The 16956-nt window shown below is 30.3% G+C and overlaps 1 protein-coding gene across 1 annotated transcript; it reads right to left on the bottom strand.

Moving 5' to 3' along the window:
• Window positions 1-1087: 1087 nt before the first annotated feature.
• LOC139089173 (uncharacterized) lies at window positions 1088-16117 on the bottom strand. Its single transcript, XM_070638629.1, has 4 exons — window positions 15645-16117; window positions 6175-7622; window positions 6012-6087; window positions 1088-5200 (listed from the first exon to the last, which is right to left on the bottom strand). The coding sequence occupies exons 2-4, from the start codon at window positions 7426-7428 to the stop codon at window positions 4851-4853; spliced, it is 1680 nt and encodes a 559-aa protein (XP_070494730.1). The 5' UTR covers window positions 7429-7622; window positions 15645-16117; the 3' UTR covers window positions 1088-4850.
• Between the last annotated feature and the right edge of the window lie 839 nt (window positions 16118-16956).

Genomic DNA, 16956 nt, shown 5'->3' with positions numbered 1-16956 from the left:
AAATCTAAAATCTCTTAAAAATCTGAAAATAAAACAAAATTAAACAATTTTCTTTTTCAAATTCATTTTAAAACATTTTTATTCAAAAGTTTTTTTTTCCAATTTTTTGTCTTTTGTACTTATTTGAAATAATATATTTAAAAAAAATTAACAAGAAAAACAACTCTTGGGACACTGGGAAAATTGTACAATAATAAATAAGGTTCTCATTAAACTTCTAATTTTCAAGAGAGTAAATTATAAATAATTGCCATACCTTAAAAAAATTTTTCATTATTAAAAAGATCTTAAAAATTATTACGTACACAATCTTATGTATGCTATTTTGTATGTATGCTTTGCACGCTTATGAAATGGAAATAATTTTGAAATCATAAAAATTTATGAAGCGGGCATGAGTGTGACTAAAAGTTTTTTTTTTCTATTTGTTCAATATTTACGAAAATTTTACGCATTGAAAGAGATTAATTTAATAGAAAGAGAATTAGAGAGTTCCTTTTTAAGCTTAATTGAATTGAATTGTACGTACAAAAATGAGTCTTTTCTGATCTTAATATCCTTAAGTATTTTTAAAAAATTGAGATGAGTTAATTTAACGATAATTTTTTGAGTTTTTGTACAACTTTAAGTTGTCTTCAATTTTTGAAATCTTTTTGAATTTTTAAATTCTTTTCAAATTTTTGAAATATTTTCAAATTTTTGAAATCTTTTTAAAGGTTTAAAATCTTTTCAAATTGTTGAAATATTTATTGAATTTTTAAAATATTCTCAAACTTTTACAATATTTTTATTTTCAAACTTTTGGTATTTTTTAAAATTTTTGAAATGTTTTCAAATTTTTGAATTTTTTTCAAGTTTTTGAAGCCTTTTCAAATTTTTAAAATCTTTTGAAATTTTTGAACCATTTTTAAATTTTCAAATTTTTGAATTCTTCTCAAATTTTTGAAATATTTTCAAATTTTTGAAATCTTTTCAAATTTTTGAATTATTTTCAAATTTTTTGAAATATTTTCAAATTTTTAAAATCTTTTCAAATTTTTGAATTATTTTCAAATTTTTGAAATCTTTTCAAATTTTTAAAACCCGTTGAATTTTTGAAATTCAATTAACCGTTAAACTTCCAACAATCGTTAAACTACTCAACTCAATAAAATGTGTAAAAATCATAAAATCTTATCCCGCATTCAGTGTCTAAAAAACAAATTTACATAAAATACCATGATCCCCAAACATTTTTTTCCATTAACACATTTTTTTTTTATAATGAAACATTTCACTTATAATCTAACTAAAATTCAATATTTTTTCAGTTTTTTTCATCATGCTTTTTTTAAAAAAAAAATTGAGATCTTCACACGGTCTTATATCTCTTAGTAAGTAACGTATAACTAACTTAACAATATTAAAAATTATTGAATGCAAAAAATCATTTACAAATTCATCAATATTCATTAAATAGAAAGTATGGAGGTTCTCATTTTCAACAGTAAATCTAACTGGCCAGTTCAACAATTCTTATTTTTTGGGGGTCTTCGGTTTGAATAATTTAAAATTTTATATCAACTAATTGATTGGCAAGCTTACAATTTGCTTGCAAAAATGCAACTTTAATAAAAAGTAAGAAAATTTTTCAAAATAATTTCAATTATTCAAACCGAGGAACCCCAAAAAAATTATCTTCATACCTTTTACAATATAGGGAATGGATTCTTAGTGTACAAAATTAGTAATAATAATAAATCACTATCCATATCATTTCACTTCCTTATCATTCTCGAGGAATTTCTTTTGTTTATGTCTTAGTTAAAAATGCGTCTTTGGACTTTAGGAAAGGCAAGCATTAAATTATTTCTCACAGATTCTTGTGATGATTTCTCAATTATTATAACATAATATAAAATTTGTGAGTAGTGTAGTTGATTTTTTTCTATATAAGTTTGGCACTTAAGTTATATATAGTTCGGATTTCTTAGGTAGAAAGAAGTACGTAATTTCTATAAATTTTATTCTATTATGAGAAGGAATAAGTTAGAGTTAGAGAGTTGAGTTGAGTTGAGTTGAGGGAAAAAAGATCAAAAATGGCATAAAAGTTCAGGCGGGTTTTGGGGACTGTTCACTTATTACGGTACGTAATGAATTTTTAGGATCCCCCCATCCCTCTTTGTTGCTAAATGTCTTCTGTTTAAGCCAGTAGTGGGCAACCGTTATTGTGTCCCAGGGCACACCTTGGTGGTAAGCCTCGACCGAAACCCTACACATACGGTTCATGGCTCCTCCAATTTTTGACAGTGGCACACAGGTTGCCCACCATTGGTTTGAGCTGTTACAAAATAGACGCACCTCCCTTCTTCTCCCCTAATAAGCGAAGGTAATAAATGAATGATCCCTTGGGGACCGTTCATTAATTACGTTACAAAATAACGATCATTTCTATAACGATTCAACAATGGGATTCTTGGAATTTCTATTGTTTAAGTCGCATTAACCAGAGTTGCAAAACATGCACATGTCACAGGCAAAAACCGTACAATTCCTTGATAATTTGTATAGTTTTGAAAGAAAAAATCATACATATTATTAAAAAATTTTATTTTTTTGCCTCTGGTAGGTGCTTATTTTGCAACAATGCAATTAGAAACCCTCTCCTACCTGTACGTACTAAGTGAACGACCCCCCTTAGTGTAATTTCAAGGAAAAATCATTTTAATAAGCTATTCTAGAGTTGATTAAAGGTGATTTCTATAAAAAATTTGTATCATTTTTTTCATTTTGTTGTAAAAATCTAGATTGAAAATTGATTTTTTTTGTTGCTTAAAGAGGGCAAGAGCTTTACTTGTTTTATATCAAGAGGTTAGCAAAAAGGCAAAGATTACATTCGGTTCCACTAGTTAATCATCAATTTTTCTTTTTATCATTCTCGTTTCGTTTTTAAAAAATGGATTTTTGTGTAAGGCACTGGATAAAAATAATTTCTCCTTTTTCCATCTTCTCATTAGTGCTTTTCATCGGGAAATCGGGACATAACATTCTTTTAATTAGAAAATGAATTAATTTTTCATATTTTTCTTTTTGGGAAATTCGATAAAAATTTCTTAATTGGGTTTTACCCAACATATAACTATTTTATATAAAGACAAAGATTAATTCCAATTTAATTAAATTATATTCAATTCACAACCAATCAACATTTTTTTTTTCAATTTTTTAAATAGTTAGGTACTTACATAAAAACTTAAAGATTAAGGAAAGTTTTCGTTTTTCAAACAGTTTGCGGAATTTTAAATTGAATGAAATTTATATTTGACTTTTTGAATCCATACAATTCCACTTTGAGATAGGAATTTGTAGTGTTTTCTAGCATTTATAAGGTTTCGTGCATTTGTAAGGTTAAGAAATTGCAATAATTTTTGAGATTCATTTCGTTTTGAAAACATTTGGGAGTATTTAAGCTTTTTGAAAGCTGTTGTAAGGTTTTCTGGTTTATTTGGTTTTTAAGGACATTTGTTTCATTTTGAATTTGTTCATTTTCTTCAAATATTTGTTTTTAAACTGATTTGGTTTTTAAACATTCATAACATTTAACATTTGATTGATTTGACAAACATTTGTATGGCATAAACTGGGTAACATTAAAAAAACTACTAACAAATGGACAGAAATTAACACATATAACAGAAAAGACCAAACAGTACTAACAAGACTTAGAATCGGACACACAAACCTAACACACATTCATCTTATTGAAAAAAATTCACCCCCAATATGCTCATGCAATGAACCCCTTACAGTTAAACACATTTTTGAATGCAGTAACAACCAAGCATCTTTAAACAAATATAATCTAAGTTATCACTCACTCGAATCTGACGACAAAAAAGTTACCGACAAAATTTTAAGTTTCCTAAATGAAATTAATTTATATGATAAAATATAACATAAAATTCTCAACCCTGTAGTTCGTATTTAAAAGTTGAAAAAAAAAAAAAACAAAAAATGTAAACCCAAAAAACAGAATTGTAAACGGTCTTAAAATTTATTAAAAAGAGGACCTTAATAAAGATAATTAAGAAGAAGAAGAAGAACATTTGTATGGCTTTGGATTTAATCTGATTTTTACATGATTTTGAATTTGTCTGGTTTTAAAACATTTATAAGATTTTGAATTTGTAGTGTTCTCAAGCATTTGTATAGCTTTAATAACATCGATCAGTTTAAAACATTTCCATGTTTTGAATTTGTAAGGTTTCACACACATTTTTTGAATTTGTATAGTTTTTTGTAACATTTGAATGGTTTTAACTCATTAATGTGATTTTTCTTCGTAATTTTCAAAACTGCATCATCCAAAAACATTTGTAATGTTTCCAAATCTTCAAATCAAATGTGAATTTTAAATTAAATTTCGAATTTCTAACGGTTAATTATTTAATAATCTTAAAATTATGTCAAACTTCAATTATGCTTCAATCCAAAAAACCTCATTCAATTTAAACTTCCGCAAAATAAAGAAGAGAGAAAGAATTAACAGGAAAATTTTTGTCATGAACGAAACGATTCAAATCAACATGTTCATCTTAAAATCTACGTAAAATAAATAAAGAAAGAAATAAGATAAACAAGAAATAAAAAGAAAAACACAACAGTAGATTAGATACGTATCAATTTACAAAACTTATTATAAGAAAAAAACATCACGCACCGAGGAAAAAGTCGTTTCTAATATCAACCAAATTCAATATAATAATTAAATATAGGATAAAAATAAGGAAACCGTAAGAAAAATAGTAAGTATCAATTTGCCATCAATTTCGGCATTCTCATCCTTTTTGAGGTTATATAAATAATTTTTTTTAAAATTCAATTTTAATTTCACGCTTAAGATTAGGGATGTCACTTGGCATAAGTCCACTATTGGCTAAAAAATTCTCTTGAAGTTTCATCCTTAGCTCATTAATATTTCCCAAACTATTCTGATTGAACATGGAAATGTCGTTATTATTAAGATTATTACCGATAATTTTTGTAGCATCTTCAGTTTTCACTTCCGTTTTCACCTTTTCAGTTTTAACTTTCATTGCTCGTCGTGGCGGTTGTGTGCCATTATTTTGCTCATATCTTGCATGTGTTCGCATGTGTCTTGTTATCATATCACGACGACATGCAGCATAATTACATTGAGGGCATCGGTATGGTTTTTCACCTAGAAATAAAGAAAAATTAATTGGATGTATTTTTTATTTTATTGGCTTGTCGTGGATGATAAAGTGGGTAATTAGGCAGTATTCGCTTATGACGTCAATATAATATTGGGATTTAGTGATATTCTCTGTTTATTGAGGGATTAATTGACAACTGGAAGACTTAAAAATTTCTAAACTGGATGTTTGTAAAATGAAGTTAAATTGATCAAAAGTCCGATTAGGCAGAATGTTTAGATGGATAGAGCCAGTTTCAGACCTTCCCTTCATACGGCAATTTTCCTATGTTCCTTAATTTCATCTAAACTGTACCAAACTTTAAATCTTTTAAATAATGAATTAAAATAGCTTATAGTCCATAAAAATGATTTAATAAAGCTCCTTAATACATGTTCGAGACCGAATACAAAATTAACTTAAAGTTTATGGACGATTGGACCTAACAATCATTTAAAAATCGTCCAAAAAAGCTTAAAATTGAAAATTTCCAATCTTTGTTTACTTTCGGAAATTGTTTGTTTTTCAAAATTTCCTTTTTCTGGACATTATTGCTTTTTATTTTATCGATCTTTTGTTAGTTTCCAGCCTAAAGTTATGTATTCAATATGTTGTAAGACATCCAGAAAGTATTTAAAGCTGCAATTTTATAAAATTTTGCATTCTTTTGAATTTTAACATTTTTTACACAACTGTTGCCTTTCTATCCACATTTTCCATCAAAATTTTAAAGCTATCAACTCAATAATCAGCATTAAGAAACATTCCAGACATCATAAACGAACAAATCCCCATCTGTATCACAATTCAACTAACCTGTATGAGTACGCTGATGCGTAGATAGATGATCACTTCGACTAAATACTTGGCCACAAGTGTTACAATTGTATGGCTGAAATGATTATTATTAATTAAAGTTCAGTTAAGAGTCTTAATGGGAAAGAAAAAAAGAGAACTGTACTTTGTAATATTTATTTACCTTAATTCCTGTATGTAAACGCATGTGTCGTGTAAGCATATCAGACCTAGCGAATGATCGATTGCATACTTCACAGACATAACATTTAGCGGGACTACTTTCAGATGCAGGACTACGAGTTTTATGACGCGATGCTATATGTTTCGCAAGACGATCATTCAATGAGAACATTTGACCGCAAATTGGACATACATAACAGGAGTTAGTTCCAGGTGCGACCTCTTCAACAATTGGCGATACTTTGAGGTCATGATAATACTGAGGTAGTTGATGTGGTGACATTGATTCACTGCTAGGCGTTGTCTGCAAACTTATGCTACAATCTTTCGGAACTTGAATGCCCAATGGCTGTAAAACAGCATTAATCTTCTGTTCCGTTTGTTGTATTAACAATTGTTTCGTTAAACTAGGTGAGCTTGCCGAACTACTTGCCGAACTGCTCTTACGTCTTTTAACATTCTTCATTGATAAATCCAATGGATATTCTTGTGGATCATTATTGAAGTAATATCCATTTTGATATTGATATAATGGCTTTTGATGATTATGTCCATAAACTGTATTATTATTATTATTATTATTATTATTATTGTTGTGAATTGTCTTTGGCAGATGAAGATATTGCTGTAACGGTGTTTTACATGTGTCGCGTACATTCTCAATTGTCTCATCACCATCTATCGTCTCTTCCTTTACTTCAATTTTTACTTTACCATTTAATAACATCTTATCTGCCATTTTTGTTGTTGCCGTTGTCGCAGTTGGCGATGAAAAATTTTCATTATTATTATTACATTCATATGATGCAGTTGTCGGCGATGAGGGTGTATTTGATATAAATGGAAATGCGGGATGAATGTGAGGAAGACCCTGACTTAATGCAAACAGGTTACGCAATATTTCGGCATTTTCTTGAACGGAACGTGCAAGGTTTGTACTATAAGCCATCTTATTATCAATGTCGACTTTTGTTGATGCCATTAGGACATTGTTATTGATAACGCTCTCATGATTGTTGTTAATGTTACTATTTATGCTACTTGTGTTATTATTATTATTATTATAATTAGTATTACTGCCATTATTATGATGCATCATGTTAGTGTTGTTATGCAGTTTATCTAAAACTGCCGACAGTCTTTTCCTTTTCCGTTTTTTGGGATCATTACGGCTACCTAATTTATCATGATGATCATATATCTCTTGATGTGCTGTTGGTGACAACGATGACATTAAATTATCGGCCATCGTCATTATTTTCTTTGTTAAATTCTTTTGTCGTTGACTTATCGTCTTTACTTTATATCCTTTATGTTTTGTAGTTTTTAGTACGGGAATTTGATGATGTATATCCAAAAAATTGTATTAAAATTTTTGTCCAGACTTGATCTCACCTCGACAAATTCATTTTAATGCCAACCGTATTTCTTCATCATCATCATCATCATCTAAAGTTGAAAGAAGTAAAAAACAGAAGTAGAAATGAGTAAAGGAAAGAAAGGTGGAATTAGAAAATATATGTATATATAGACATAAATATATAAAAAGTGCCCAAAGGCAAGCGTGTGTGAAATTATTTTAATTCAGTTTTTTTGCTGTTGCTGCCTTCAACAGTAACAATTTCGTCTCGATTGAAGCATCGAGTCCACATCCGGCGAATTAATGCTGATTTCCAAGATTTCGATGGACCACAAAAAAATAAGAAAAAAAATTAAATACAAGCAACCTAAATTGAAAAATCCATTCATTCATCCATCTATCCATGAGAGTGTAATATAAATACTCTTATGAAGCACACACCAGCATGATGATGAAATAACAGAAGACATGGCAAGCATGAGACGAAGAAAAAAATGAAGACAAAATTGTTAAAAGTCTTCATTTTATTGGTATGTTGGATGGAGCGCATTAAAGTGACTTGCTTAATAGATTTTTAACGGGTTTCCAAAATTCAAATTTTTTACCGCTTTTCAAAAAATTCAAACTTTTAACGACTTTCAAAAAACTCTCATTTTCAACGGATTTCAAAAATTCAAACTTTTAACACTTTTCGAAAATTCAAATTTTTAACGGTTTTCAAAAATTTAAAACTCTTCTTTTTGTTCAAAAGAGTTCAAAATTCTTCAACAATCATAATTTTTTGCGGTCTTTTGCATTTTAAATGTTTATAAGTGTTAATAAGCTTCCAGACTAATCTATAAGCTAGCAACGCAACTATTGAGTTACAACGACCGTTCAAACAGCCAACAACTAACCAAAGTGTGTAATTATGCTGCTTTTTACAATTTTTACAAGATATTCTTTTAAAAAAATGAAGAAAAAACAACAAAATAATAATAATTGGGCAACATAGGATGAATGAACCGTTTTCTAAGATGGAATTAGAGTGTCGCAAAACCCATTGAAGTGATGTGTGCGTTCCAATGATCCACATTGTATTGCTTGTAGGTGAAACAATCATCGTGACACATGAGAATCATACAGAAATTACATCAATTATCATCATCATAAACTGGAAATAATGTCAGAAGATTACCTCTGATCACGTCAAGTTGAACAAAAAAAGAGACCAAAATATGAACAGCAACAACGACATCGCGCATGCGGAATCATTTGGCAAGAGATTCATCCATGAGAGCGAGAGACACATATGCGAATAAATAAAAATGTGTAAGAAAAAATATACAACAAAAAGTAGCAAAATAACACCAACAACTCAACACATGAAGGAATATGTGTCTTACGAAAGAAGATTCACACTGAACAGCAAAATAACCAAACCAGTGAGTTGTTCTCGCCATTAAATTACAGGCAATATAAAAAAATATCCAGCAAAAAATAAAAACTAATGACGATCATGCAAAGTATAAAGACTTGGACTTTTTGCTTTAATGTAGCAGCAACTCCCTTTCATTTGCTATTTCAACCACAATTTTTTCAATGATATGTGGCACAAAAGTCGCTGTGACAAATTTTTGAATGGTTAATCGATAATCATGATCTGTGGACTCGAGGAATTTGAAAGTAAGTTCAATTATGTTTGAATGGGAATGTGTCCTGGATATTAACAGATTCTATATTCAAAGAAATTTCAAAGGAAAAATTAACGGTTGTTTAGAATTCAAATTTTAACGGTCAAATATAATTTGAATTTTAAAACCATACAAATTCTATGATTTTTGAAAAAAAAAATTGTATGGTTCTGGAAAAAATTTTAATTTTAGTTGCAAGAAAATCAATTTATGGAAGGAAACTGTTGACAGTCAGTATTGCAATCGGAAACCAGCAATAGCACCAGCTTCAGGCGGACATCTGAAGGAAGCCATGGATTACAATTGATCTGTACTGCCAGCAAAGTAAGTAAGTAAGAACTTAGAACAAACTCAATTAACAGAACAACTAACATAATCAACAGAATCAAGCCAATGCGCACTATCCAAGCCTTAACCACAAAATTTTCCGTCTTGTTAATTTATCTCTACATCTTCTTTCCTTCTTTTTTTTCTCTCTCTCGGTTGATTGTCTTTAATTCCACCCGCTCCAATGCTTCACATCGTATAGATGACCAGCACATACAACACACGAAGAAGTACACAACACAACATATACGCGATGGAACCATCTACATAATTACAAAATTTCACCTGTTATGACTGTTTGTTCGTTTTTTTTTCTGTTTCTTCTTTACTCGTCTTCTTTCTTACTGCTTCATGTTCATTTTTATTGTTGTTATTCTGTCTTATATCTTAAGCAACATGAGCAAGTAGTTACGGTAAATAAAATATACAACCAGCGATCGCGTATAGTCGAAATAAAAGATTGATGATGAAAATTGCAGGTGGGTGGAGATGTAAAGCGCTTTTTATTTGACATTATTCTCTCGTCTTTATGCATAAATTATGATAATGCAATTGTTAAAGGTGCTTCTTCAAATATCAAAATACACCGACTCCACGACATGTTGGTTGGTAGTAACAAGTGCATATATAGATAGTGTTAATAAAAGAATACGATATGTTGACATAGAGACGGCACATTGGACTGTTTATATATACATAATGATGAGAGAGTGCTTTTAAAGACAATAACATGAGACTATCTATCTATTCAATCATTTTATTAGGCGCTAGCATAGCTATCTGACGATGGCTTTTTGGATCGAAGAAGAAAACTGGTAAATAATGTAGAATATAGTGGAAACAAATAAATGAAGTAGAAATGTTTATCTCATTACTGAGTGCCCCGTTGTCGTTTGTTCATTTCTTGTGATCATGTGTTGTGTATTGATGGCTACTTTGGGTGTGCTTTGAGTATACTCAAAAATCTTACAACAGGCATTTTTAATGGTTTTTTGATAATTAAATTGAATTTTGTCAAATTTTTGGGAATTTCTATGATTTAAGTTAACTGGATCAAGACAGCAACAATTAGATATAGGTAATTGAGGTGTCAAGAGACTTTAGAGACTGAAGATATGGAGGAAATCAATGGAAATGGAGGAAAATAAAATGTAAATAAAAGTACGCTGAATTGTGCTGAATTGAATTGACTAATTTTGAGTTTTGCTGAATAACTGAAGGGTTAAGCCAAGTTAGAATAATAAATGGTTTTTGTCGTTGAATCTAGCTAAAAAAAATGCTGAATTGCGTGAAATTATTGCTGAGTCATGCTGAATACTTGCTTAAATTAAGCTTAAATGGAAAAATGTTGATATTTTTAGCTAAATGTTACTAAATTTTAAAGAATACTGTAAAATTTAACTAAGCAATCGCTGAGTTCTTCCAGAATAGCAGCTGAATAACCACTGAATATCAGTCAGATAGCTGCTGAATTGAGCTGAATTCAGTGAAATAAGTTCTCAATTTTGCTGAATTATTGCTCACTTTTCTAGGAAAATTGCTGAATTGAGCTGGATCTAGTTGAAAAACTGTTTAGTTATACTATAATACTGCTGAGTTCCCGAGAATAATAGCCAAATTTAGCTGAATAAATGCTAAAATTTGCTGAATTATTGTTGAATTTTCCAGAATATCAGCATAATTGAACTTAATCTAGTTGAGTAACAGCTTAAATCTGTTAAAATATTGCTGAATTCTCCAAAACAACAACTGAATTGAGCTGAATCTAGCTCAATAGCTGCTCAGTTCTACAAAAATTCCGCTGAATATACCCAGAACAACAGCTGAACTGAGCTGAACAATTACTAAATTGTTAAATTTAAAATTACCATCCGTTAATAACCGACAAAAAAAAATAATATTGTGTATATAGTAAGATAATGATCATGTGCTGTATATTTATTTATTTATTTTCCTCTCAGCTTCTTTGCTGATGCCCGAGTGTTTTGCTAAGACACAAAAAAAAAATCATTAAAAATTATTATGATGGTGATGTGATAGCATTCACTCGATCGCTGACCTGTTTCAAAGCTCTCCTCATTTTGTGGGAGTTTATATAATCTTTCTTACTTCTTCTTCATATGATACTTTTTTTTTGAAAATGAACGGAACACGAGAGGAGAAAGAAACATAGAAAAAAGTAAATATATATACATACATCATACATAGATGTGAATGCTTCAAGGATGGTCTAACAACAGGTTGTTTGAAGAAAAAAAACAACAACTAATAATGAAATGAACGGTTCATGGTCCACTATAAAGCCCTGATCTTTCTGGTATTTTATATTCACTTCTTCTTCATCCACAGTCATCAATGATCATCATCATCTCCCTCACATCATTAAATCCCAAATAACATTTTTTTTTTTCGTGTGTCGGATGCTTCATGTGTAAGAAGGTTGAAAATTAAGCGCAAAAAAAAAAACGAGCGAAGCAAGGCAAAAAAGAATCACTTCATGCAACCGATCGACCGACCGATGAGAAAAAAAAAATATCCAAAATATAACATCAAGATGAAATAAATTTTGAGCATATATCTAAGAAGTTGCGGGGACATTTGGATATGATGGAGGGGTTATTTTTGGAGGATGGATGGCAACTGGTACTAATGATAGAGCAGGTGTGAATCCTTTAGATGTGATACTAATGGTGTGATTAGAAATGTTTCTTGAAGGATGGGATGGAGTGGGTCAGTCTATACGCATGGCAGGGGTTGATTTCTCCAATATCTGGAATGGTATCATACCTCTAAATGGGTAGAAGTAGTTCATCTAATATTGTAAAGTGACACTGAGTGGTTCACCCTTTAGAACAGTACAACATTGTATTGTAAAGTGAGGTTAAGTCAGTAGTGGGCAACCTATGATTTTTCGCGACATATCTTAGTGGTAAGCCGCGACCGAAACCGCACAGAGTATACGATTTATGATAGTTACAAGCATTTTTGGCGACACACTCGTATATAGTGGCACATAGGATGCTCATCTAACCCAGTGGTTCACCTTAAAGGTAAAATTGGAAATAATTATGGTAGATTGATATGATGAGTATAGTGTGTCACCCAAAAGGTATGATGGGTAATACTCATTGAAGGACGAGACAAGGGGTAACCCTATAGATATTATGGTAAACAGTTATGACGGCAAACGTGTAGAGTGTCACTCTATATTCCAAAATCCTTTGATACTAAATTGTACATCATACACGGAATGAGTTTAGTGCCATGTATCTAGTGTGGCAAAGTGAGGTTATGACGGATCTATACCAAATTCTGACCATTCAACCCCAGATTCTGTGGTTAGTAATATCTCATCCTCTCACACTCCCTCAACATAACCTCAAAATAATCTCTGACATCACTTCCAAATCACTCCCAGAATTACAAAAAATTTGAATGAATGAATCGAGATGGTTGCATCATTATGAAGGAGGTTAAAATAATGATAATCGATTGCGAGGTGGATTGTGGATATAATAAAGAATGGATGAAAAAAAAAATAGCGGATAGCCACAAATGCATTCTTATTGCTGTTTTTCTTCTCCTGTATACGAGCAATATTATTATGTATATTCAACTTGCATCTTCTGCGTGTTGCGCATTTTTTTTTTTTTTGCACCGCGATGGACAGTAACATCTGCAGAAAATTTTAAATTATTGTAATTATAGTCTGTATGGGCCTCTGATCTCATTTCTTCGATATATATCAGTTATTCATTTTCTTATGGCTGTTATACTCTCTATAACATGAATGGATGGATGTTGGTGGAGAAATAATAAAAAAAAAGGCAGCAAAACGTAAAGAATGCCAGTGAATGGCCAATTTCTGAGAACCACAGTCAATATACATCAACAAATGTTTAACACACATCCAGCCATGCGACGAGAGGAAAAACTACGTGCGTTTCATATTCAATATTATTATTATATGAGAAATATAAAGGTTGAAGCAGCAACACAACAAAAAAAAAACGAAGTTAAGAAATTGAATTCCAATTAAATTACGAGTGAGAAGGATGGAGCTAAACATCTTGACTTGGGCTTTGCTGTGGGACCGGAGATGGATTGATGGAGGAAGGTGGAGATCTCAAAAAAAAATGTATATACGTTGGTCATTTTATGTATGTACACACATTCATTATTATTATTGCTGTGGGAATTGTTTGCTAATGATGTATGAAATGTGGATGGAATTGGAGGAGGGTGTCTGGGTCTGATTGATGTTTTAAGAGATTTGGTGGGTACGTAGAGCATTTGGAGTGGAGCATAAAGAGACTCGAAGGCTGGTTGTCAATCATTTGAACGATTTTTAGAAATTAGCAATGGATTTTCAGTTAGTTCAGCAACTTTTCAGTTAATTCAGCAAATTCTTAAGTGATTTGGAATTTATTCAGCTAATTCAGCAATAACTTTTCAATTAATTCAGCAACTTATTAAGTGATTATGGATTTATTCAGCAAACTAAGGAGCTATTCACCAAATTACCTTTATATCCCTAGCAGACGAAGAACGTGCTCTATTTAAATATACTAGTAAAGCAAGCTCGCGAGTGTATTTTCAGCTTACTCTGATCTAAAGAGCATGCTTTGATATTTATCTAATTCTGAAGGTAAACAGCATATTATTAAACTATTTAGCAAAATTATGCAACTATTTTAAAAATTTAGGATATATTTAGCTAGTTTAGCTGTTGAACAGCATGCTTGGTAACTATTTATTGAATTTATTGTCTAACATAGAAATGATTCTAAAAATTAGCTTAAAATTCAGCGGATATTCCAGATGATATATCAACTGTTTAGTGAATTCAGCAACTATTCAATGCATTTAGGAGATCAAAAATCTGTTCAGCAAATTCAGCAATTATTTATCTGATTTAGTTCCCATTTAGCAATAGGTAGAGCAACTATTCAGCAATTGATTGACCAATCATTCAACCATTACAAGGTAAATTAATATTTGCATACATGTCTTTTGATTTTAGAAATTGATTAATTATAATGAATAGAAGCTTCATCTCCTGAATTCATTAAAATTGCTGCTGAATTTATTAATTAATTGCTTGATTTCCTGAATATTAGTTAAATTCATCGATTGCTTATCTCGCTGAATAGTTGCTGAATTTAGAAATTGATGACATAATTCACTGAATAGTAGCTGAATTCAGCAATTGATTCGCTAAGTGCATTGAACTTAGTAATCAATTGCTTGAATTACTGAATGCTAGTTGAGTTCAACGATTGCTGAATTCAGCTTGAATCTGATTGTTTGCTTAGATTTTTAAAAATCTGCTTAATCCTTTGAAAAACTGAATTCAGCAATTGTTAATAAGCTTAATTTGTTAAATGTTAATATTTAGTCGCTAATCTGTTACTCAATCCACTAAATTGTCCCCGAGCATGCTGTATTGCATTGTCATTTCACTAATTCCCCAAAATTACTGGAAATACTAATCATTAATCTAATGAGACAAGATATTAGGAATCTTTAAGCAATCTAAAGGAAGCCACATTGTAGACATTGTCTCAAGATGACCCCCCTCCACACTCTACACATAATATGCTGCTCTCTTGAGCTATTTTGTAGGTGAATATGTTTCTTCTTTCTATACACAAAATAATATAAAAAAAACTCTCATTAACTCTACACGTTGAATTGATTAACGTTTCCAATTGCGCGAATGTGATGTGGAGAAGGAAAAATAAAAAAAAAAAAAAATCAGGTGAATTAATTTGATGTTGGCTGATCATCGATTGCGATCAGACATCATCACGGTAAAATGTACACATATTTTTTTTTCCCATTAATCGCGAATGTGTGATTTTTTTTTTCTCGCTTTATTCAGACCCAACAGTATGTATATCTTATGTATATATACAGTGTTTTCTTCTTCTTTTCCTTCATTTGTACACATAAATGTATATACATAGAGGTATTATATATATGAACAGAATCTCCACAACATTCCTCTATGCACCTTCAATAATAACAACAACAACAGCACCACATCTCCATCTCTATGGGGACGAGAGACAGAGAGAAAGATATCGTGAGATGTAATTTTTTAATTACCTTCAATTGTTGGAATGTGTTATTTTTATACATAGATTGCTACTCCATTAGATACTTTGGTCATTTGACAGGGATATAAACTGCTCTGCCTTAAATAGCTTTCTGTATTGTTATTATTAATCCTTTTTATTTCTTTTTTTAATTTTAGTTAGTCGATTAGTTCTTTTTTTAATAATTTTGTAACTGGACGAAGTTCCTTTATGTTTAGTAATAATTGCATTCACTTGAGAGTTGAGGACACTTAACTAATGTGGATAAATCATAACAAAAACTTGACACTTTTTTCACATTTTCAGTAGATTTTCAACACTTTTTTTGTAAGTTCTTCTTATTTAAATTTCGATACAAAAATAATTCTTTTAATTTTTTTCGCAATATTATTTTTTAATTCATTTTTTTTAGTAACGAGTTTCGAATAACAAATCACTTATGGACTAAGATTACAACAATTAATAGATTAGATCTGGGTTAATAATTTTTTTAATATTTGAATTAAAAAAAGTTGTGAATGCAACAAAAATAATAATTAAAATAAAAATAAAGAGATGTTGTTAATCTCTTGATGTTTCGACGCATACTAAATCATATATAATATTTTCTTGTATGTACAGCACGTTTGTGCTTGTATACTTTTTCGTTAAGTTTATTTCCTTCCCCTTTTTACTTTCGATAATTCTCCCTTTTTTTATATATTGTTCTTTATTTATTACATAGCAACAATGATACAATCATGCATAAGGAAATTCTTGAGCAATTGTTCGTCTTACACATCTGTCGGGACTTTACGTTGAGTGAAAATTCTTAAAAATTTTAATAAATCATTTTAATTAATCTTCTTTGTATGGAAATAGAGTTTCGTTAATTTTTTTTTTTGGATTCTTTGGTCGAGGCGCAATTTTTGAAAAAGCTCACTATGTTGTAATGTTGCGTAAATGTTGCGTTTCAAAAAAAATCGCGCGATTTTAAGTTAGATTTGAAATTTTAACAACTTTTGGACACCTTTAGCACTGTCTTTGTTTTTTATTGGAGGGAATTGTGATGGTATTTGATTTTTTAAAGGTATTTTATTGGATAGCACATGTGGTATCGGTATTTTATGTTCTATATTGTCTTGCTTGAAATATTCGTCCTTAATTGTACATTTTTAGATCTAAATGTTACTTAAGTTGATGTTAAAAGTTGAGCACATGGCTTGACTTGCTCGAAATGATTACTAAAGAACTAACTAAGATTTAATTTCAGAATAATTCGTCTTTTATTTATAGTGTGTTGTGAATACACAAACTGAGTTGGTGTGACTAGAAACAGCGAA

Source organism: Chironomus tepperi, unplaced genomic scaffold (genome assembly GCF_022539635.2).
Source record: "Chironomus tepperi strain 1889 unplaced genomic scaffold, CSIRO-AGI_Ctep_v1 contig_12, whole genome shotgun sequence".
In the NCBI taxonomy this organism is placed as follows: domain Eukaryota; kingdom Metazoa; phylum Arthropoda; class Insecta; order Diptera; family Chironomidae; genus Chironomus; species Chironomus tepperi.
Note: the sequence above shows the minus strand (reverse complement) of the source record. Positions and strands in the feature narration are given on the sequence as shown.

Coding starts and splice junctions, on each gene's coding strand:
- LOC139089173 (XM_070638629.1), bottom strand. CDS start 7,428: ATGACGATGGCCGATAATTTAATGTCATCGTTGTCACCAACAGCACAT. Junction 6,088..6,174: donor GTTTACATACAGGAATTAAG/GTAAATAAATAT, acceptor TAATCATTTCAG/CCATACAATTGTAACACTTG. Junction 5,201..6,011: donor GCATCAGCGTACTCATACAG/GTTAGTTGAATT, acceptor CTTTATTTCTAG/GTGAAAAACCATACCGATGC.